At 37.4% G+C, this 25,206-nt stretch overlaps 1 protein-coding gene across 1 annotated transcript; it reads right to left on the bottom strand.

The window, feature by feature from the left end:
• Positions 1-993: 993 nt before the first annotated feature.
• LOC116422762 (translation initiation factor IF-2-like) lies at positions 994-7,193 on the bottom strand. The gene is made up of 2 exons (XM_031961944.1): positions 6,178-7,193; positions 994-1,319 (listed from the first exon to the last, which is right to left on the bottom strand). Exon 1 carries the CDS (start codon positions 6,793-6,795, stop codon positions 6,463-6,465), a length of 333 nt encoding a protein of 110 aa, XP_031817804.1. The 5' UTR covers positions 6,796-7,193; the 3' UTR covers positions 994-1,319; positions 6,178-6,462.
• Between the last annotated feature and the right edge of the window lie 18,013 nt (positions 7,194-25,206).

The raw sequence follows: 25,206 nt of genomic DNA, 5'->3' as shown, positions 1-25,206 counted from the left end.
GGTGTTTCTGCTGCTCCTATAATTCTTTGCTCTACCTCATAATTTCTCTATATTGTTATTCTGTATTGTTACCCTTGCTCCTTCTTTATCAGAGAAAGAAGTATCTTTCAACGTTTACACTGATAACTTCCACTTTGCATCCTCAGTCCCATTCTATCCTGGTTTCTTGAAGAATTTATTTTTTTAATTATCTTCTATTTCTCTATTGGTTTCTTGCACTTTGGCAAGGTCTCCTCTGTCCTAAAACCAGAAACAAGCCACCCTACTATTCCTATGGAGCTATTATCATTTGTCCGCTTTCTTTAATTAATATCAATTTTCTCTCCGTATATTCTCTATCTCTGGCTGATCTCTAAACTTGACTATCATCTCCAGTCCAAAACTATAGTTCTACACTCAACTCTTACATTTCCCATAGTGGGTTAGACGTGGCCCCTGAGATGCTTTTCCCTAACATTTTAATCTCAAAATATTTGAAATTTACTTCATTTCCAACAATAATACCATAACCCACTCATCCATATAAACAATTCTTATTTTAGCTCTATTCCTTTGCTGTGGGTGATAATGGTATTCTTATAGTCATCTAAGGACAACTATCTTTAAGAATCCTTACTCTTTTACATATCCTACATCCAATCAAATGCCAAATTCTGTGTACTCTTTTTTTTGGTAACATATTGAAATGTAAAATTGTTTCAACATAGGACCAAAAACTATATTAGAAAATGAAATTTAGGATCAAAACCTGAAGAGGTCTAAGATTTTTTGACTACTCAGAACCTTCATTTCTTGACAAGATGGAGACAGTTCAAGAAAAGACATAAAAAGCACTAGACAGTGTCACAAAAAATGGAATTGATAATAACTTATTTAACAGATAAAAACAGTTGTTTTTACTGTGTTGTATATATAGAGGATAGTAGATTAAACCCAGCCATGGAGGTCCAGGATATCTCTAAAAGGAGCCAATGTGGGAAGGGAAGTTAAGAAAGAGGGATTTTGAGATTGGGATTTCATCTTTGTGGAGAATAAAACAATAGATTCAGGGTGATTACTCTGCTCCCTTATCTTCTGGAGGAGCATTCGGCTAGAATTTTCTTTATCTCTTTCCTCAAAGAGCTTACATTCTATTGGGGAGAGTATAGAATAATATATAGAGTACAGAGTTAGAGCTGGAAAACCATAGTTCAGATTCTGCTTTATTGTTGAGATATCACAGAAGGTCTTTGCCTTTGCTTTCTCATCTCCAAATTAAGGAGGTCAGGTCAGGACTTATTGGCTTCTAGAGTTCCTTCTAATTCTAAATTTGTATCCCTCTGAAACAAAGCAAAAAAAAACCCACTCAGAATCCATTTTAATGAACAAACAACTCACTTTAATGCTATGAAGAACAAAAAAATGTGGCAACCAAAGGCAACATGGGTTTGAGAATAGGTTTTAATTTTTTTTAACTTTCTAGCGGTATTAAACTGTTTTTTGTCATGAATTCCTCTGGTCAGCCTTTGGATTCCTTAGAATGTTTTTTATTTGCATTCATAATTGATAGAAACTGGTTTTTCAGTTAGAGGTTTGTGAAAATAAAAATAATTTTTTCCCCATCCAGGTTTAAACACCTTGACATTTATTCATGGATTCCAGGTTAAGAAACCCTGGAATATTAGCTCATTTGTGAGACATTGTAGGCTAGTAATGATGGAAGAGTGTGAGCCATATCTCCTTATAAAACATGAAAGACCAGGAGAAAATGATTCTACAGACCTTTCTATATAATATCATCTTGAGACATTTGTCGATGAAATCAAGAGGAAATCAATCACTCAAAATAGGACGTAGTTGCTAACATTTTATAATGATCTATTTTCATCAATGAGAAATCAGGGGAGAATTTAAATTCAATTATCTTCAGTATAGGATATATTTCAGAAATTATATCAAAGGAATAGCAGCATCCAGCCAAATGCCTATTGAAGAAAATTCCTTCCAGAGGTTGCGTAAACATCAAAGGCACACAGGAATCTATTTTTGAACTATATAAAAGAGGTGAGAGGAATCATGGTGAAGCTGATAGAAAAAGTTGGCCTCAGAGGCATGAAGACTTGAGTTCAGATCTGGTTTCTGATATAGAACAGCTTTAAAATACACTTGACCTATCTATGCTCCAGGCCACTTTATCTTTTTTTAAATATCATTTAATTTTTTTCCAATTACATGTATAGATAAATTCAAACATTCATTTTTAACAAAATTTTGAGCTCCAAATTTTCACCCTTCTTCCATTCTCGCCCCCTCTTTTCCTAAGACAATAAGCATTTTGATATAGATTATATATATATATATATATATATATATATATATATGTATGTATGTATAATGTATGTATTGTATATATGTATATGTGTAATCACGTAAATCCCATTTGGATATTAGTCACATTGTAAAAGAAGAAAGTTTGCCCAAAAATATTACAGTTTGCAAAAGAAAAAAAAATAAAGAAAATGAAAATTATAAGTTTTCATCTGCATGTAGTGTTATGCCAAAGTTCCCTTTTAATGGGGTGACCAGTTCCTCCAATTGTCCTGTTTTGTAATTCTGCCTTAGGTTATGACTATCCCCTCTTAATGGTTGAGATAAAGGTTTTATATACATTCCTTAATGTCATTAGAATATCAGTAACCTCCATCTATTAGGTTATCCCCACCTAGGTCCCTCTATTATGTCATTGCTCTTGTTATACCATAAAAGGCTCGCTGCCCCGATACTTGGGGCCAGACTCTTTGAGATGATAGTCTCGTCTAGCCCTGGGATCAACATGGATGCATTGGTCCCAGTATTTCTCTCCATTTAATAAATTATTGAATTGGTCTCTAATCTCTGTCTTGCTCAGTTTCTTCGGCATTACAGTAGAATCCATCAGTTCTCTGGATATAGTTAATATTTTCCATTGAGTTGCTTGTAATTGTCAGGGATCATAGTACTGCTGAAAAGAGTTAAGTCTGTCATACTTGATTATCACACAATATTGCTGTTATTCTGTACAATGTTCTTCTGATTCTGCTTACTTCACTTTGTATCATTTCATTTAAGTCTTTGCAGGTTTTTCAGAAATCTGCTTGTTGTTAATTTTTAAAAAATTAATCAATCTATTTAATATTTTTCCCAGTTACATTCAAAACAGTTTTTTAAAAATATTTTTTATTTCTAGGTTCTCTTCATTATTCCCACCCACAATTAAGAAACCATGTGTGAGGTTATACAAAATATTTCCATAAAAGTCAAGTTGTGAAAGAAAATATAGGTCTCCTATTCTAATAAAAATAAATACCCTTAAGAAAAATTAAGTTAAAAATAGAGAGATGTAGAGAGAAATAGAGAATGCTTCAATCTGTATTCAGACACGATCAGTTCCTTTTCTGGGTATGGAAAGGATTTTTCATCATGAGTCTTTCAGAATACTTGTGGTGATTGTACCACTGAGAATAACAAAGTCATTTACAGCTGGCCATCCTAGAACATTCCTATTACTTTGAATACAGTATATTTCACTTTATTCATGAAGGACTTTCTAGTTTTTTTTTTTTTTTTTTTTTCCTGAGAGCATCCTGCTCATCAATTCCTAAAGAACAATAATATTCCATCAGAAAAACTTGCTTTGAAAAATTCTTTACAATTACTATTGCTAATTGCATTTCCCCCTATTTATTCTCTCTTTCCTTTCACCCTGTCCCTTCCCCAACATCCCCCCCTCTTTTATCACCCTCTCCCCTTCTCAACCCCATTCCCATTCTATTTTCCTTCCAGCTAAAATAGATTTCTGTACCTCTATTGATATGTTACTTCCTATTTGAGCAGATTCTGAAGAGAGTTCACTCACTCATTCATTCTCTCCTTCCCCCCCCCCAAAAAAAAGCTTTTTCTTGCCTCTTTTTTATGGCAAATATTTGCATCATTCCACTTCTTCCTTTCACTTTCTCCCAGTACATTCCCCTCTCACCCCTTAATTTCATCATTTTATAAAAAAGATATTATCCCATCATATTTTTATTTTGAGATCTCTTTCAAGTGATCAAGAAGGTGGATTCTTTCAATTTCCTCCATCTTCCTCCATCCAAAGCCTCAAGAAAAATAAGAATTGGGTGCAGGCCATGGAAGGGTTCAAAAGGGATTTTGAAAATCAAGTAAGAGATACCGGAAAGATTAGGGAAAGAATTGAGAGAGGTGCAAAATACAAAAAGCTAATGAGGAGAAGAATGCCTTAAAAAACAGAATTGGCCAATTGGGAAAGGAGGTACAAAAACTCACTGAGGAAAAAATTCCTTAAAAAATAGAATTGAGCAAATGGAAGCTAATGATTTTATGAGAAATCAAGACACAATAAAGCAAACCATAAAAAAAAGAAAAAACAGGAAAAAAGGTGTAATATTTCACTGGAAAAATAACTGACTGGAAAATAGATTCAGGAGAGATAATTTAAAAATTATTGGTCTACCTAAAAGTCATGAACAAAAAAAGAGCTTGGACATCATCTTTCAAGAAATTATCAAGGAAGACTGTTCTGATATTCTAGAACCAGAGGGTAAAATAGAAATTGAATTTGGTCAGAAACTTTTTTCTGTTGTCTACTCATTTTCCTAGTTTATTTATTACTCTGCTTTTAACTCTGTTAAAGTCTGATTCAGTTTCCAGGGTGGAGGGTGCACTGTCCCAAGCTTCAGAGATTTTGTGCAGCTGTTTTCAGAGCTCCTTCTACAGTCCTGACCACAAGCCCTCTTTTCTGCCCTGGAGCTGTTAGGAGTGTCCCTGCCCCACTGGAGCTGTAAGGTGTAGTGCCCTGGCTGGGCTGCGGCACCGCTACCCTGGGACTGTGCGCCTGACTCCCACCCAGTTGCCACAAACCCTCTCTACTGACCTTCCGAGTCCTCCCTGTTGTCCTCAGGCTGAGAGGTCCAGAAGCCTCCAGCACCGCTGCCCATTCAGAGGTCCCGCCTCACTGATGCTGGGGTCTGGGCAGGAGCCGGCTCCAGGGCCAAGCTCCATTTTGGGTCTCTGAGCTGAGCGGTCTGGAAGGCTGCAGCGTTGCCCCTGAGGTTCAGAGGTTGGGCTGCGGCCGAGGCTGGGACTGGGCTGCACTCTGGACTCCCACCCTGGTGTCACAGAGCATTTCTGCTGAGCTGCTCAGTTGCCTTTGGCTGGAAAATGTTCTACTCTGTTTTTGTTTGGGGGGGAGGTTTGGGAGGGGGAGTGTGTTCTGATGCACCAAAATTTGTTCAGTCATTATTTAAAGGAATTTGGAGCAGTTTTGGGGAGAGGTTGGACAAATTTCTGCTTGACTCTGCCTCCCTTGCTTATAATTTCTTATATCAGAATAGTATTCCATTACATCCATATGCTACAACCTGTTCAGCCACTCCCCAATTGATAAGCATCCCCTCAGTTTCCAATTTTTTGTCACCATAAAAAGTTGCTACAAATATTTTTCATACATATAGGTCCTTCTCCTTTTTGAATTTTATCTCTTTAGGATACAGACTATTAGTGGTATTGCTGGATTAAAGGATACACAGTGTTAAAGCCCTTTGGGTACAGTTCCAGATTGCTCTCCGGAATGATTGGATCAGTTCACAACTCTACCAACAATACATCAGTGCCCTAATTTTCCCAAATGCTTCCAACATTTGCCATTTTCCTTTTCTGTCATATTAGCCAATCTGATAGACATGGAGTGGTGCCTTAAGAATTAATTTGTATTTCTCTAATTGTAGCATTTAGAGCACTTTTTCATTACTATAGATGTAGCTTTGATTCCTTCATCTGAAAATTGCCTCTAGCATCTTTCTAAAACCATAAATTGCAGAGAAGGTATAGATCTGAACTGGAAAACTTGGCGGAACAAACTCCCTACCTAGATCACAGGTCTGTTTTTTTTTTTTTTTAAGAGTAAAAACAAGCATAACAATAAAATGGAAAAATTATAAATAAGAGGATGCCAAATCATTAGGAGAGATCAGTGATTTTATCTGTAAAAAAGAAAGAAAGAAAAAGAAAAAAGAAAAGAAAACCCAATAATACATCAACAACAAATGCATTGATTTCTCATTCCACAAACTCTTTCCTCCTTAATTTTGGTGTCTCCCCCTTGGTCTCTCTAAACACCCCACATGTCTCTCGTTTGCCCACCATTTGTTGGCATATCGACTGTGAGCTCTTTCCCGCGTCTTTTGTCCCTCCTGTGTGCGCACACAGTAGGTGCTTCATGACTGCTTGCGCACGTCGGGTTTTACAACGGCGTGTGCTTCCGTCGGTGAGCAGCACAGCCGCGCTCGGAGAGTGGAGCCGAGGTGATGGAGAAGCCCCTTGTCAGAGTCTATTAGATGGCGGAAGGCTGGAAAGAATAGATGGGCAGAGCCCATCTCGGGAGCAGAGGTCCCTAAGCACAGCCCCCGAGTTTTACGGACAAGGTTACTAAGACCAAAAAGGTCGGCGCTCCGCCGACGCCCTCGGGAAGAAGGAGCAGGGCCGGGGCTGGAAGGCGCCCGCGCTCGCCGCGTCCGGGGGCGCTCCGGCCCCACCCCCGCCGCGCACAGAGCGCCGGGAGAGGCAGCCGAGGCACGTGGCGCCGTCAGAGCGGGCGCGGGGCGCGGGGCGCGGGACAACTGCCGATTCGGGCCGTTGCCGTGTGCGCGCTTTCAGCTCTCCGGGATGTGGGCCCTGGTGCGGAGCGCCCTGGTGCGGAGCGCCCTGAGCAGGCTCCCGGTGCGCCGCGGCCCGCGGGCGGCCGCCAGCCGCCACTTGCATGCGAAGAAGTCCGATTTCGATGGGAAATACGGCCTGCCTGTCTTCGTAGGCGGGAGCCTTTTCTGCATCGGGACCTGGGTGTACACGCTGAAGCAGTATGACCTTGAGCACTACGTGTCCCCCGTCGGGCGAGTCAGGCCCAAGAGTTGGAAGAAGGAGTGAAGGGCCGGCCTCGGACTTGAGCGGGGCTGGTGGCGGTCCGAGTTTGTTCCAGAATTTACTTTGACTTAAGCCGAGCAGGGGCAACCTGTTGTCGACTGTGACGTGAAGTTATTAACGTGATAGATACATTTGAAACATATAGACATTTTTGGGTAACTTGGGGAAAGGGAAGAGAAATGCTCGTGGAACCGTTTGAGTGGGCCGCCTTGTGCCAGAAGGTGAGTGGCGGGAAACTAGGCCAGAGACTGGGGGGGGGGGGGGGGGAGGGGGGGGACGCCAGAAGTTAAAGGCTCCCTCTGTCGGCCATAGTCAGGTAGTCACGGGGAGGCGTTCCGCTCGAATGCTGTGCCCGGGCAACACTTGTGCTGTCTGTGCCATGAGTGGGTGGGTTTCAGGGAAATGCGCTAGGCTGCTCTCGCAGTTACCTAGGCTGGTTGGTAATGAGGCCTGTGCTGGGGAGTAGGAGGGAGGGAAGAGGGGGCGGGAGTGGGTATGAGAGAGGTAGAGCTAGAATTGACCTATTTGGATAAATAATGGGATGATGAATTGAGGAAAGTCTTTAAATTGAAAGACTACAAATTTGTTTTGAGAGTAGAGATGATTTAAATTTTTGTCTTTATATTTGGATTCTTTGGAACAGTTCCTGGCATATAATAGGTGCTTAAGAAATGTTTAATTCTTAATTTAAGGATGAAAGATATGAAGTTATCAACATTTTATAAGATGTAGTAGTATAGTTTCTTGTCTTACTAATTTTTTTCTTAACAGAATACTTCCCTTTGAGGCATACTTTTTTCTATTAATATTTAATATTTTTTCCCAATTACCAAGGATTTCTTTTCTTTCCTTCCCATCCACCACTAATTGAAGAGAATAAACCAAATCATCCCAAAGAACCTTGTAAAAATATATTCCCTCCCACACTAATAGTTATTGTTATTTCTGTATCTGTATATGTGTATATGAATATATATTATAATATATATTAGTGCCTCTTAATCTGAAGCTTGCCAATTGTTTAATAAACAGTAATCAGTGAGAAATTATTTTACATGTAAAGAAAATTGAGCAAAAGAGAATGTTTAGTGACTTGGTCTGGCTTGCACAAAATGTCATAATATTTTTTATATCCATTACCCTTTCTTTGCTCGTATTAAGAATGACTCCCTTTCCCCTCAGTTCTGCATATTTAAAGCCATGATCCTTATCCTGCAAGATCCATTTTAAGTGTCACTCACTAAATAGTATCCAATGGTGGTGTGGACATTGTGCATGTTTAGAGTCAAATTTAGTTTCAAATTCTCCCCAAAGGGCAAGCAAGATACTTAATGATCTTGAGGTTCATTTGTTTAGATGTAAAATTGAGGACATTGGGCTAGATATGGCCTCTTAGATCTCTTCCAGATCTAAATTTGTGATCCCCTTATCCCAACCAGAAGAATCATTCCTTATCTCAGTCAGGTAGCATTTATTAAGTGCTCACTGTATTCTAGGAACTGTGCACTGGGAATACTATCCAGAAATCTAAGAAAATACATTCTCAAAAAGAGTATTAAAATGGGGGAGCCAATATACATAGGTATATTTTTATAATCATATACATAGATACCAAGTAGAAAAATATAATGTACTTTTATTTTGTAATTGGTGTAATTTTTTGTGTATTTCAGATTTTATTGGAAGAAAAAACATCTGGATCACAAAAGGCATATATGCATACAGTTCTCTTAAAATATTAAAAATGCTTCAACATAGTTTTAATATTTGAACATCAGAATAAAGTTGCTTAGTAAAGTTTTATATTTCAGTTCATTTCAGTACATAAAAAATCATCTCTATTATGATTTTTCATTTGCCTATTCCTGCTTATTCATAGTTGCTCTCATATTGTCATGATTAGTGTGTGATTTTTAGTTCCCATTAGTTTCCATTATTTCATTAAGATCTTTCCTTGAGGCAACTAGGTGGCACAGTGGAGAGTCAGGAGGACCTGAGTACACTTCCTAACTGTGTGACCCTGGGCAAGTCCCTTAACCCCAATTGCACTTCCAGGGGGGAAAAAATCTTTCCAAATTAATTGTAGTGGTCAAATTGGTCAGTTACATTAGGGACATGCTTGATAAGGAGAAAAGATGAGGTGGTCACATGACAAGGGTAACAGAAGAGCCAAATATTCAACTGGTATTCTCTGACTGCCAGGAGAAAGGGAAGGAGTTGAGCAAGTCAGGTGGTCCCTTGTGGTCACTTCATGGGTGAAGATGGACAGTTTGGGGGATTTTTTTCCTGGATAAAGCCCTTGTGTTCCTGCCCCTTCACCTCTACAGCATTCACATGAGTATGGCAGACCTTATTTCTTACTGAAATGGGGGTTTTTTCCTTCCCTCCCTCCTCTCCCAACTTTGTATCCTTCCTTGAAAATCTCTTTAACAAGGAAGAAAATCTGTGTGGGTATGATGGGTAGGTGTGGATGGATTGTGATGTACATGTTGAGAAAACATCCAGACCAAATCAATGAGATCACAGGTGAGTAATAAGAGAATTGCTTTATAGTTTTTATATCAATGCATTCTCCTTATTGGACATGTCAGATACTTAGTTTATTTTAATGAAAAATAATGCTATTTGAGCATACAGCTGGTTTTTGGGGTTTATTGATACCTTCAAAGTATACCAATAATGGTACCAGAGGTGGAGGAGTCAAAAGATGACTATTTTTGCAACTTTTACTGCATACCAGATTCTTCTCCAAAAAGATTTTAGATTCCATAAAAAAATGATTTATCAGTTTCTCTAAAACTTGACTAAAATTTATTTTAATTGTGCTTTTGTGAATTTGATGGGTGTCTTAATAGCATTTTTAGCGTGTTGTAATATAACAGCCGCCTTGTGGTCAGAACAGTTAGATTAAGTTCTGACTTGGACCCTTCTTGCCTTTTTTACTAATTGTGATTCAGTTAACCTCTCTAAACCTTAGTTTCCTTTTTTGTATAAGAAAATGAACAAGCATTAAGCACCTATTATATGGTGAGCATTGTACTAGGAGCTTTACCTATCTCAGAAGATTTTTGTAGAGTGCTTTTTAAATCTTAAAAGTGCTATATAAACATTTATTATGAAAGTACCCTTTCATAGAAAGTTATACATATATACAGACATACTAGGTACGTATTGTTACTAGTATATCAGATAAAATGTACTTTTAAAATCAGTTATTCCTATGTTCAAATTGTGCTTTATCTGCTCTGATTAAATCACTTTTGGGAACTTCAGGCAGTTATAATTTATCAATAGAGAACATTCTTTATTGATTTCTATTCTGATAAAAATCACAAGCCCTTGACATAAATCATTTATCAGTGACTTGTCTGCCAGCTACACTTTAAAATATTTTTTTTAATTTTGATAAATCATAGTCCTTCACCAAGATGACCTGAGAAATTAGGTGTCTGACACCTCTTCAGCTTTCCCTATCAACCCCCTTATAAGCACTGAGCTTTACAAATTGGGAGAAAGCATATGCCTTAATATTGTGCTAATCAAAATACTGAGCTGATCAAATAAGTATCTGAGGTCATATTTGAACTCTGAACCTAACTTAAGGAGTAGCATTCAGTCCTCTGTACTATGTAGCTGCCTATGAGTCTTGAGGTACAAAATAGTTTTATATTAATGGAATAGAACCATCCTCTATAAAAGTAGTTTCTCACCAGGAATAATTCGATGTTCAGAAACCTGTACAGTCTTAGAACCCTTCAACAGCAGAAAGCATTTAGAATTTTTCTCTGCATTAGGATTTCTTATATACTAAAGACTGCTGCTTTCCTTTAGCTCTCACCACCTGTGTATCTCACCACTCTTTGCTCCCTGATTGGTAGATGTCACATTCATTCTTATCCTGAAGCCATTCTTGATCCCAGCAGGTATACATGGTTCGTTTCTGACCCATTTGACTGCCCTTTGAAATTTTAACTTCTCAAACCCTAACAGATGGTACATTTCTCAGAGGACTAATGACTGGCCCAGATGGGAAGATGTTTATGGCTCAAAAGATATCTTGGCTGTTTTAAAGTTTTCTTTTGCACATGGTCCTGATAGCCACTGTCTCAGAATGAGAACAGTCCCATGGGTATTGTGGGAACATTTGCTCTTGGTACCAGAAATCGCTCCAAGCAGATATATGAGTGACCACTAGAAATCGCTCCAAGGAGGTATATGGGTGACCACCAGAAATCGCTCCAAGCAGGTACATGGGTGACCACCAGAAATCGCTCCAAGCAGGTACATGGGTGACCACCAGAAATCGCTCCAAGCAGGTACATGGGTGACCACCAGAAATTGCTCCAAGCAGGTACATGGGTGACCACCAGAAATTGCTCCAAGCAGTTACATGGGTGACCGCCAGAAATTGCTCCAAGCAGGTACATGGGTGACGACCAGAAATCGCTCAAGCAGTTACATGGGTGACATCAGAAATTGCTCCAAGCAGATATGTGTGTGACCCCAGCTCTGTTCAGCCACTTGGTGACATCACCTCCTCCCCTAGAAACCAGATGGTCATGTCTGCATTACTTCCCACTGGGTCAAGAGGTTCAGGAAGAACTCCACTTTTTTTAAGGCAATTTTTTTCTCAATTACATGTAAAAATGATTAACATCTTTTTAATTTTTTTCTATTCCAAATTCTCTCCTTCCCTTTTCTCCTCTATCCTTGAGAAGGCAAGTAGTTTGATACAGATTTTACATGTGTAGCTGTACAAAACATATTTCCATATTAGCCATGTTGTGAAAGAGAATACAGACCAAAACAAAAATCTACCCCCAAACTCAAGAAAAATAAAAAGTATACTTCAGTCTGTATATAGACTGTCAGTTCTTTCTCCGCATGTAGATAGCATTTTTCATATGTTCTTTGGAATGCTCTCATATTATTGTACTTATGAGGGATAGCTGAGTCATTCACCATTTATCATGGGACAGTACTGCTCTCTGTGTACAATTATCTCCTGGCTCTGCTCATCAGTTCATATGTAACTTCCCAGGTTTTTCTGAAACCATCCTGCTCATTATATTACAATAGTATACCATCACAATTGTGTATGACAACTTTTTCAACCATTCTCCATTTGGTGGACATCTTTTAGATTTCCAATAATTTGCTATCATAAAATATTTTTACACATAAAGGCCCTTTTCCTTTTTTTATGATATGTCTGTAATATACACATACCTAGGAGTAGTGGTATTTCTGGGTCAAAAGTTATGCACAGTTGATTGCCTTTAGTTATTCCAAATTGTTCTCCAGAATGGTTGGATCAGTTCATAACACCAACAGTGCATTAGTATTAGAATTTTTCCACAGCTCCAACATTTGTCATTTTTCTTTTCTGTCACATTAACCAATCTGATAGGTGTGCGGTTCTTTAATTTGCATTTTTCTTAACAGTGATTTAAAGCTTCTTTTTCATATTGTAGATTTGATTACTTTGAATATTCTTTCTTCATATCCTTTGACCATTTATCAATTGAGGAACTAACTTGTATTTTAAGTTTGACATATCTCTATCTTTAAGAAATGAAGTAAAACTAACTGTAAAAGTTTTTCCTCAGTTTCCTGTTTCCTTTCTCATCTTGGCTGCATTAGTTTTGTTTGTGCAAAACCTGTTTTAATTTAAACAAAATTATCTATTTTACATCCTGTCATAGTCTCTATCTGTTTTTTGGCTATAAATTCTTCCCTTACCCATAAATTTGACAAGTAAAATATTTTATGCTTCCCTAATTTGCCTATAACATCACTCTTTGTCTAAATGATATACACATGTTGGTATATGACATGGGATATTGCTCTATACCTAGATTCTGCCAAACTGATTTCTAGTTTTTCCAGCACAGTTTTTTAAAACATATTTCCATATTTGTCATGTTGTAGAAGGAAAAAAAAACAGAACAAAAGGGAAAAAACCATGAGAAAAAAAACAGGCAAACAACAAAAAGTCAATATGCTAAGCTTTGATCCATATTTATTCTCCATAGTTCTCTCTCTAAATGCAAATGGCATTTTCTGTTGTAAACAAGTTGAATCAGTGCATTGTTGAGAATAGCCAAGGCCATCACAGTTGATCATTCATACACTCTTGCCGTTATTGTGTACAGTGATCTCTTGGTTTTCTCCATTTCACTTAGCATCAGTTCATGTAAGTCTTGCCAATCCTCTCTGTATTCATCCTGCTGGTAATTTCTTATAGAACAATCATACTCCATAACATTCATACACTATAACTTATTCAACCATTCTCTAATTGATGGGCATCCACTCAGTTTCCAGTTTCTAGCCACTACAAAAAGGGCTGCCACAAACATTTTTGCACATACCGGTCCATTTCCCTCCTTTAAGATCTCTTTGGGATACAAGCCCAGTAGAAACACTGCTGGGTCAAACAGTATGCACAGTTTCATAGCCCTTTGGGCACAGTTCAGTTTTGCTCTCCAGAATGGTTAGATCATTTCTAACTCCACCAACAATGCATTAGTGTCTCAGTTTTCTCACATTCCCTCCAACATTTGTCATTATTTTTTTCCTGTCAACTTAGCTTAGCCAGTCTGAGAGGTGAGAGCGTACCTCAGAGTTGTCCTAATTTTCATTTCTCTAATCAATAATGATTTAGAGCATTTTTATATGATTAGAAATGGCTTTAATTTCTTCATCTGAAAATTGTCTGTTCATATCTTTTGATCATTTTGACTGATGAATGACTTGTGTTCTTATAAATTTGAGTCAGTTTTCCATATGTTTTAGACATAAGGTCTTTATCATAAATACTGGCTGCAAAAATTTCCCCCCAGCTTTCTGATTTCCTTCTAATCTTGGCTGCACTGGTTTTGTTTGTCCAAACTCTTTTTAATATAATGTAATCAAAATTATCCATTTTGCATTTAATAATGTTCTCTAGTTCTTTTTTCGGGCCATAAATTTTTCTCTTCTCCAAAGACCTCAGAGGGAGACTATCCCTTGCTCTCCTAATTTGCTTATAATATCAACCTATTTTGATCTTATCTTGCTATGGGATGTTACATTATTGTTTAATGCCTAGTTCCTACCATACTGTCTTCCAGTTTTCCTAAAAATTTTTGTCAAGTAGTGAGTTCTTATCCCAGAAGCTAGAGAAGCTAGAGTTTGGGTTTATCAAACACTAGATTACTATAAATATTGACGATTGTGTCTTATATACCTAACCTATTTCACTGATCTCTGCTATTTTTATTTCTTAACCAGTACCAAATGATTTTGATGATCACCACTTTATAATATAGTTTTAGGTCTAGTATGGCTAGTCCATAAGCTGTTATTTTTATTAGGTTTTTGGGGGGTGCCTCCTTTAGCTGTTGATTTCTTTTTTCATCATTTTATTTCATCACTGTCATTTCTTTTCTCAGTGTTTCCTCTTTTCATTGTTATTTGAGTTTTAAAACCTTTTAAAACTTCCATGAATTCTTTTTTGGGCCTGAAACCAATTCACATTTTTCCATGAGATTTTTGACTATTTTCTTTTTCTGAGTTTGTTTTAATCATCCCTGTCATCATAATATCTTTCTATGGTCAAGATCTTTGTTTATTTGCTCGTTTCCCTAGCCTATTTATTTACTTTTAACTTTATATTAAAATTGGGCTTTGCTTTAGTGCAACTACTTTCAGAGATAGTTCTGGGGAGTCTGTCTGTTTTCAGTTTTCCAAAAGTGGTGTGATCCCAGGAGAGTTGTGCTTATTACTTGTCTAGTCTGGAACTGTGACCAGTGACTTTGCTCCTCTGAGGCCTAAAGTTCCTCATCCTGGGACTGCCATCCAGGACTGCCATCCAGATCATCAGTTTCCACTTGCCCAATTCTAATTTTTAAGGAACTTTTTAGTGAGTTTTTTTTTTATGCTTCTCTTTTCATTTTGGCCAGTTCTACTTTTTTAAGTAGTTATTTCTTTCAGTGAATTTTGTTGCCTCTTTTAGTATTTGGCCAATTTGGGTTTTTTAAGGTATTATTTTCTTCAATATTTTTTGTGCCTCTTTTACCAAAGCGGTTAATTCCTTTTTCACAATTTTCTGGCATCACTCATTTCTTTTACCATTTTTTCCTCTACTTCTCATATTTGATTAAAAAAACAAAACAAAACATTGAGCTCTTCCAAGTATTTTTGGGGGGGCTTGTGTACAATTCACATTTTTCTTTAAGGTTTTGCATATTTTGATTGTGTTGTCTTCCTTTGGGTTTGTATCTTGATTTTCCCTGTCTCCATAGTAACTTTCTGTGGTCAGATTCTTTTTTTTTTTTTATTTTTTATTTTTAACCTTATGTAAAATTTGAGCTTTGCTCCTGAGGTCTCAAGCTTTAGATTCTTTGTGCATCTGTTTTTAAATCTGATTCTAGGAGTCTAAAAATTTTCATTTCTTCCAAGGTGATCTAAGGGAGGTCCCTGCTCTCCTGGTTTTTTTGCTCCACCCCACTCTTAACCTCCATAAGCACTTCTTTACCCTATCCTCCCATCACAACCAGGCACCCTACTCCCTCTAGCCCTATAAATGCGACTTGGACTGTTCCTCCATTGTCACAAGTGTACAAGAACCTAATTACTCTCACCTTTGGAACTGGGACCAGACTTTTACTGCCCAATAACCACAAGCGCAGTGTACTGCGAGTAGGAACTATGTATGAACAATTTAACAAGGCCTTCACCCAGTGCCCACAAAAGGTTCCTTGTAATCTTCCTCTGATCTTTTTGACCAACACTACTACCATGTCTGTGCTGAGAGTTGCCCCTCTGATCCATCAGCCTCCATGGAAACACCTGTGCTGTTCTCCCTGGGCCCAACTCCATTTGGTAAAACAGACCATTCCTGCCAATCTCCCAAATTGTCTTGAGCTATTTTGCCTTAACTTTTTGTTGGTTTTGTTGTTCCTAAATTCTATTTGAGTCATTTTAACATTATCTATAGGAGAATTTGGGAGATTTCCTGTCATTCCACTGTCCTGGCCTCCTTACTCATTTGTATATTTTTTCTCTGTCTCCCATCTCCCTCCTGGGGCAACTAGGCCCAATTACTCAAAAAACCCAAGGCCATTTCTTAAAATATCTAGAAAATGAAGGAGAAATAGCTTTTTTTTTTTTTTTTTTTTTTTTTTTTTTAGCACATCCAGGAAAAAAAAAAAATGCTCCAGATACATGTGTATCCCTATGTAGCCCGTTATCTCACAAATATGTACATGCAGGTACATGAATGCATATAGTGATTTATGCAATATGGATTTCTATGCTGAGAAAAATACAATACATTCATGTGTAATTGCATGTGATTGAGGGATCTTTTGGTCAATTCGTGAGTCCTCCAGAAGGTCCTGGATAGAGGGATGCTTCCATGGACACATATTAATGATTCTTTAGGCTCTTGCTGAGAAGATAGGAGAACTTCTCTGCTTGCCCTGCTCCCCCCATTCCCTGACCTGGGTCTGCTTCTTGATGATTGGTTGACCAAAGTCCAGGAGAAGGATGAACTCTTAGAAGAGCGAGCCATGAAATAAGAATGACTTTTTCTTTTTTTCTTTTCATTGTCTCCCTTGCATTCCAGACCAGAATGCAGCAAGAGAGAAGGAGGACAGGAGAAAGAATATTTCCCTCCCATCCCTGGGCAGAAAATGGCAACATGCAGAAGTTCCAGGCGAGCAGCCTTTGGTGGCCAGGGCAAGCCAGGGATTTCCTACACCTACGTTTCTCCTTTCTATTTCCTTTACTGAGCACAGCTTAGAGACTAGCAGTTCTGAGAATGGATGTTGCTAGCTTTGGGAGTCATCTAGATCATCATAGTCTTGGGTTCAAGTTCCCAGGTCTGAGAACGCTCGAGTTCCAGTCAGGGACATACCACCCCCAGTTTCTTAACAGCATGCCTCCCAGAGAGCATAACTCCCAAGGTTCTACAGAGGGTCATCTTAAAACTCGATGGCTAAAGCCGTGTGGGCAGGAGCCAAGGGATAGGGACCTCCACAGCCTTCCGTTATATCACTGAAGTGCCCAGTCAGTGCAGCCCAAGGTAAATGGGGAATATTTGTTCAGCAATCCCACAAAGTGTCTTTCCCTTTTGGGGAAGAATCAAAAAAGATGTTTTCAGGGTTTTATGTTTCTCCTTATTTGTTCATGGGTACCTCTGAGGTCAGTGAAATAAGGGGTGCTTTATAAGTGATACAGTGTATATGCTTATGCAAGATTTGGGGACCCTGTTACTTTTGGGGAGACCTGTACATGAGATATATCTAAACTTCATTCAGATTTCCAGGAGTCAGCCCCATGTTAATGTAAGATCAGAGTTCATGGCATGGGAAAGAAATGCTTCCCTATGGTTGACACTCATATACAAATACAATATACATATGTATGTGTATATGCATAAACACATATATACATTCAAATTAAACTATGCCTTAGTGACTGAGGAATAAAACAGTTGCATTTTATGCAGAAAAGGAGCTTTTATTTTAAATTGAAGCATTTATATTTATACTAGTGCAATATAGTATAATGGGAAAAAGTCTGGATTATGAGAAAGAAAACAGGTTCAATCCTTCTCATCAGAGGTTGGTTGTCCTTTTTTTCCCCTTGAGGCAATTGGGGTTAAGTGACTTACTCAGAGTCACACAGCTAAGAAGTGTTAAGTGTCTGAGATCATATTTGAACTCAGGTCCTCCTGACTTCAAGGCTGGTGTTCTATCCATTGGGCCATCTAGCTACCTCTGCCCTTCACTCTGACATCAGGAAGGTGATGCCTTGACATGCCAGGAAATTGGTTTAAAGTGACGGAGGGCCAGGCAAAGTCATCAGCTGCAGAGCCTTCTGGGTCTAGTGGCCAGATGTGGGTCAGGATGATTGTAGATGGCTCTGGGCAGTGGGAGATGATCTCGGCTTTTATAAGCTAAGGCCTTTAACAGGTCTCACTTTGACTGAGGCAATATCCATTCAGTGATTAAGGCTGGATAAGAAAAAAAGGCAGAGTGGCCTTTTTTAAAAAAACAATCTTTAGAGTGTTTGACCAAAACAGAAACAAGTTCTATTTCCATTCACTCTTTGGCGTGCCATCGTCTTAGTAACCGTATGACCTTAGGTCAGTTAACTTCTTTGAATCTCATTCCTCATCCTCCCTGTCTCCCGAGGGTTCTTAAGAGGACTAAATGAAGATGCATTATTTTATGAAGTACTACAGAAAAGTAAAGTATCAACCTGACATTGATTTTGAAGTAGTAGATCTGACTTGATTTAGTAACTAAACCAGACCATTCTTTCAAATTTTTAACTCTTGCATTTTTCCCCCAAAGAAAATTCAGTATTAATAATTATATTAGCAGAAGAAAATTGTTTCTGAAAGTATCATTTTAGAGTAACAAAGCTGTACAAAATAGATTTTTCTTTAAATTTTGTTCCAAGAATTTTATGTGAATAGATCGAGTGACCAAATTTTTGACCTAAAAACAACTTAATCTACTGTGAACACATGATGTGACTATACTGGCAAAGATAATATTTAAAAATCAGAAGAGAAACCAATACCTAATCTATGGAGATAGTCATTTTAGAAAGCTGATAGCTATGGAATTGGCAGCAGTTCAATGAGTCTTTTCAATTAGCTACCTATTTGAAAAAGTTGGCACCTGAAAGAGAAAAGGTAATGAGGAATGAGGAAATTGGAAATGAGGAAAAAAGCTCATATGACATGATACAAAAGGTCCATAAATACTTTGGGGCATTTTTTTTCACTCTCTTGCCTTGTAGGTTCCAGTTAGGATATATGGGAAAACATATGCAGACCACTTAGTCTACAGTCTACTTAAACCAAGAAATTTATAAGATTGATATCCACAATATTATGGTATATTTTTTAGGTGTTACCTCTGTGGACAGAGAGGTGAAGGACTGAAAAATTATCTAGTTATTTAACTCAATCTAAAATGCTAAATGGGACAATTTCAGCAAAAACATGATTTTCCCCAGAATATTTGGAGAACTGAAAAACAAGAGTTCATTCTGAGATCTTTACCTCTTTGTTGCCTTCCATTACTGTCACAGCAATTGAGAAATGGCAAATCAAATATTTAACATAACTCTCTAGGATTTTGAAAAATTTTGTGATATCAGTTGGATAATCTAAGGATTCATTCTGGTTGATCCTTAAAGACAATTGCAATCTTAGAATATAGTAGTTAAAATTTATTTGTTACAGAATGTCAATGTAGATTTGAGATTAAAGGATAATGCCTGAGAGCCCTGACAATATGGGAAGTCAACTATTTAAATAAAACTTCTATGGAGTTCAGTTTATTTATCTATAGAATAGGAATAATTGTATCTTCCCTATCTACCTCTTCATATATAAGCATGAAGACTAATATAACCTTATGCAAAGCCACAGTAGGAAACCATCTTTTTTTTTTTTTTTTTTTTTTTTTTTTTTTTTTAGTGATTTGAGAGACACCAGGAGAGGTCTTCTTAATGCCCAGTACTACCAAAAATTATAGAGGTAGAAAAAATAAAATTGATCTAGGAGAACAAAAAGTCAAAAATATCAAAGGAGTCAATGGAAAAAATGTGAAGGAAGGTGTTCTAGGGATACTAGATATCAAATTATGTTATAAAGTAATTATCAAAACAATCTGATGCTGGCTCAGAATCAGTGGAATAGATTGGGCACAATACATTATAAATGACTATGGTAATTTGATAAACTCAAAGATCCAAACTTTTGGGACAAAAACTTGGGAAAACTGAAAAAGTGTATGGCAGACATTAGGTAACATCTCAAACCATATACTAAGGTGAAGTCAAAATGGGTAAATGATTTAGATATAAAAGGTGATACCATAAATTAAAAGAGCATGGAATAATTTACCTGTCAGAGCTATGGATAAGAGAAGAATATAGGACCAAACAAGATATTTGAGAGAATTACTGGATTTTGATTATATAAAAAGCTTTTATACAAAGCCAGTGCAAAAAAATTTAGAAGGAAACTGGAGAGAAATATATAGCAAGTATGTTTGATAGAGGCCTCTATCCTCAAATAGAGAATTTAGTCAAATTTATAAGAATACAAAATCATTCCCCAAATGATAAATGGTCAAAGGATATGAACATCCAGTTTTCTGATGAGGAAATGAAAGCTATAGTCATATGAAAAATTGCTCTAAATCACTGTTAGAGAAAAGCAAATTAAAACAACTCCAAGGTACCATTTCATATCTATCAGATTGTCTAATATACAAAAAAGAAGATGATCAATAGTGGAGGGGATGTGGAAAAACTAATGTACTTTTGGTGAAACCCTCCATTCTGGACTGCTTTCTAAAACAATGTCCAAAGGGCTATAAAACTTTGTACATTCTTTGATCTACCAGTACCACTACTAAGTCTGTATTCCAAACAGATTTTAAAAAGTGGGTGGAGGGGTAGGGAGAGGACTTATTTGTACAAAAATATTTGCAGCAAATGCAAGCATTTATATATGACGAGGTAGATTTTTTTGGTGGTGGTGAAGAATTGAAAATTAAAGTAATACCCATAAGTTGAAGAATGGCTAAAGAAGTTTTAGTATTGTTGGTGGTGGTTCTTAGTTCTTGAAGATGACCATAACATCAGGGAAGTGATGACAGAACATACAAGTAACTTGGGTTTAAGCGAGAGAGAGAGCTGTGCAAAGTTACCAGCCTCACTTTCTCTTCCAAAGCCATCTGGGTTCAGTGGCCAGATATAGATTGTATATGATTGCAATGGAACCTATTGTGCTGTAAGAAATGACAAGCAAGATGATTACAGAAAAACCTGGAAACACTTCCATGAACTGATACAAAATGAAGCGAGCAAAATCAGGAGAATAGTGTATACAGCAACAGTAATATTGTATGATGATCAACTGTGAATGATTTAGCTATTCTCAGCAATGCAACGATCCAAGGCAATTCCAAAGGACTCATGATCAACTGATGTTATCTGAATATAGACGAAAGCATACTATTTTTTCCTTTCTTCCCTCCCTCCTCCCTCTTTCCTTCCGTTCTTCCCTCCCTCCCTCCTTCCTTCCTTCCTTCTTGAGTTTTCTTGCACAAAAGGAAAAATGTGGAAATGTTTTACATGATTGCACGTGTATAATCTATATCACATTATATATAATCTCAGAGTGATGAGAGGAGAGAGGGATAGAATTCGTAATTCAAAACTTAAAAAAAAAACAAACTCTAATAAGTGTTCAAAGTTGTTTTTACATATAATTGTGAAGAAAATATTTTTCTCGCGACAAAATTTGTCATGACAAATTTATTGTATCCAGTCAGCAGTTCAAGTTACACATGTCAACCACCGGATTAATTATTTTCAATAAAAGAACCCCACTTCTTTGCTAATTTAGCCTGCCTTTATAGTGCCTTCCCCCTTGTTATGGCATCTTTCTCTTTGTTAATAGTGAGGTCTGCTAGGGAATTTTACCACCTTCTTTCCTTTTGTTAATTGCCAAATCAGTTTTGGAACTTAAGGCTGACAGTCAATGGTGTAGTAATAAAATCTTTGCCTCTTGATTTGGAGATGGTCTAAGTCTACAAATTCTTTTGAGATGCCTCACAATAATGACCCAATATAATTTGGGGTTCAACTCTCATACCCCAACATTTGGGGGTTCCATATGGGGAGATTCCTGAAACCCCAATATATTTTTTGTGTTCCATGTGTGTTTGGAGCTCTGTACTCCATCATCTGCCTCTTGAAATTATTGTTTTCTTTGTCCTATAAGTATGGGTGTAGGTAGATAATTTCTTTGATGAAGACAGGAAATTCTTCATAAGGAAATTCCTACTTTTAATGAATATCAACTATAGTTAAGAGTTTTATAGGATTAAAGAGTTGCCTGGGGACACTTAGGTTAAATTAAAGTTTTCTAAGGTCACTCTGTGAGGGGCAGGACTAGAACACACTTTTTCCTGATTCAAAGACCTGCTCTCTATCTATTAAGCTCCATCCTCTCCTTAATTACTATTTACTCATTTGTTTATCTGTTTTAATGCTGAATTGTAAGCTCCTGGAGAGGGACTCTTCTCTAGTCTCATAGATTCAAACTAAAAGGAATTTTAAGGGTCATGGTGCTCTGGAGAGTTCACTTTGGCTTTGGATTCCCTTAAGGGACCACTGGACTTAGGTGGCTTTGGAGAACAAAGTAAAGCAGGTGAGCTTATACAACCCTCCCTCACTTCAATTCAATTCATTTGCATGTTATAGCATCACCTCCCAAATGTCATGGTCCTCTTCAAGGATAAAAGACAATAACAATGAGGTTATAGGTTAAGCCTACAGGGAATTTTTGTATTTTGGTTTTATTTCCAATCAAAGAAGTTACAGAATTTTTGGCCAAACATTCAGCAAACATTAAGCACCTTCTATGTTCCCAAGCATTGTGCTCAGCCCTGGACATACAAAGAAAAACACAAGTACCTGCCCTCAACGGGCTGCCAGCCTAATGGGGGAGACAACTTGCCCCAAAATTACAAACGATGTATACAATGTGCAGACAACCAGCTATAGAGACAGTGAATTGGAAATAAGCAACAGAGGGAAGACCTTAGCATTGTGGGCTACCAAGAAAGACTTCCTTTCTCCCAGGCTGTACCCTCCAGAGCACTTCTCAGGCCCAGAAGGTCCTCATCCTAGGAGAGCACTTCAGTTTTGAAATCCCCAACTCAGAGCACACTCTGCACTTGGGGCCCCTTTGTCTGCTCCTTCTAGAAGCTTTATTTAAGGATGCAGCCCACAACAACCACCGCTTCCTCCTCTCTGTACATTGGTCCATTATCCCCCTTCCTTTCAGCTTCCTGTCATGGGTCATCTTCTCCATTAGACTATAAGCTCCTTGTGGTCAGAAACTTTTTTCCCACTTCTTTTAGAATCTTAGCACTTCACACAGTGCCTGGCGTACAGTAGGTACTTAATAAATGCTGGATTAATTGATTGAAAAATGAGGAGGGAGAAAATTCTAGTCATGGAGGAAGGCCAATGAAAATGCGTGGAATCAGGAGATGGAAATTCTAGTCCAAAGAACATTTGTAAAAGTCTTATCTCATTTTTACTAAAGATATTTATGTTGCTTTAATTCCATTTAACAATTAATCTGTTATTTTTATATGCATATACATAATAAACTATAGAATTTATTTCCTTTCATATTGAAAAAAAGGAATACTAGAAAAGTTTTCTGAAAGCCAAGGTCCTATGGGGAATCCAAAAAGTGGGACACTTCTGATATAATCTAACTCCCTCATTATACTGATGAAGAAACTGAGACTCAGAAAATCAACATGCTCAAGATCATACTGCCAGAATCTAGTTTCATTGTCTTTGCATCTCAAGTCTCTATACACACCATAGTGGTACATAAATTCTTGTTGAAGTTCATTGACTGTCTCTTTCATATCCAGGATGACCTCTGAAAAAAGGAGCTTTTCCTGAGCCCTGTAACAGCCCAACAGAGTTCTCTACTGTCATGGCATTTACTGTCTATCCTGATATTTCCAAAATTGTATTATTTAAATATATTATTTCAGTGTTTGCCTTGGATTATTTAATTGTTTCATTTGCAGTATGTCTCTTATCCTTGGACTGTATCTCCTGTCCCACGCCCAGTCTTTAATACCACTATGTACACAGCAGTCATTCAATGAAAGCTTGTTTAATGAGTAAACGTTTAATAAATGTATAAATATTGGGGGGTGGGGGGGAGAGGGAGCAAAGCAGGAAGTACTTAAAAAGTCCTGAAGCTGTTCTTAGAAACCTTTTAGTGTTAGCTATAAATACGGTGTTCAACACATAGGAAGTCATGAACAAATAAATAGTATTCCCATTGAATTCAAATCTTTTTCTGAGGCCTTTTTAACTCTGACCTTCAAATGACCTGAAAATCATATCACGTGGGATAATACACCAGGCACAATTTTAGAGAATACCATAGGTCATTTAAGACAAAGAATGCTAGCTAGAAGAGAACATATTTTATTAAAGTCACAGAATTACATGACTTCCTCCCACAATAAAAAAGTCTGTGTTATGGAAATTCTCTCCTTATGGAGAAATTAGGTCCAAAGATAGGTTGGTTTTATACATACTTAATTCAAAGTACTGTGAACAAAAATGCAGTCTACAGACTATTTTTAGTCTCAAGAGACCTAAATAGCTATAAAATGACTCCTTTCCTCAGACAAAATACCTAGGGTTCAATTTCTCTTGGTTCAAAGCAGTGACATATTTGTCTCTTCTTCTTAATCCAGCTGACCAAAACACCCAAGTGAAAAATTCTCCAAGAATCTTCTGAAAGAGAGGCTAAGATGTAAAGATGATTTTTCTCTATAACAGCAGGCTGAAATCCAAAGAAGCTTATCTTACATTTGTCCTTTCAAGTGAGGTGTGATCTCAGTAATTCTTAGCTCCCAAATGTCAGACTTAAAACTAAATATATTAAGATAATTATGTCTGTTGTCTAAAAGAAAAGCATTAAATTAAATCCTTCAGCCCCACAGATCAGTGAAAGAGAGCAAAAGATTCTAGACCAAATTAATTAGCTTTTAAATTGAGATGTTCATATATGTATAAAGCTTCCCTTTATATTTTACCACATTTTCTTGTAATATTGCTAAAATAATGATTTAACTTTCTGCCTTTTTTAATGATACTTTTTGTTTTTGTAACATATTCATTTCTGAATATATCTTTCCATTTTCCTGCCCAGCAAACTTTTCCCAGTTACAGGGTTTAAAAAGAAAAAAGAGGTTAACAAAACAAGTGAATATAATGACTACATGTGATATGTCATATCCACAGTCTCCCAATTCTCCAATGAAGGAAGGAGATGAGTTTTATCTTCTCTGAGGAAGGGGAAGGGGAGAGGAATAAACATTTCTATTATACCCACCACACAGGCTGGCACTGTGCTAAATGTTTTATGGTCATCTTATTTAATCCTTACAATAATCCTGGGTGATAGGTGCTGCTTTTATCTTCATTTTACTGTTGGAAAAACTAAAGAAAACACATTAAGTGACTTGTCTAGGGTCATACATCTAGAAAATGTCTGAGGCTAGATTTGAATTCAGTTCTTCATGACTCTAAGTTCAATGCTTGGTGGACTATGGGGCCATCCAGCTGCCAAAACTGATCTTATCTTTCTGCAATATTTGGTTTCTTTTTAATCATTCT

The sequence above is a fragment of the Sarcophilus harrisii genome, chromosome 3 (genome assembly GCF_902635505.1).
Source record: "Sarcophilus harrisii chromosome 3, mSarHar1.11, whole genome shotgun sequence".
NCBI classification, from domain to species: domain Eukaryota; kingdom Metazoa; phylum Chordata; class Mammalia; order Dasyuromorphia; family Dasyuridae; genus Sarcophilus; species Sarcophilus harrisii.
This window is presented reverse-complemented; position numbering and strand designations above follow the sequence as displayed.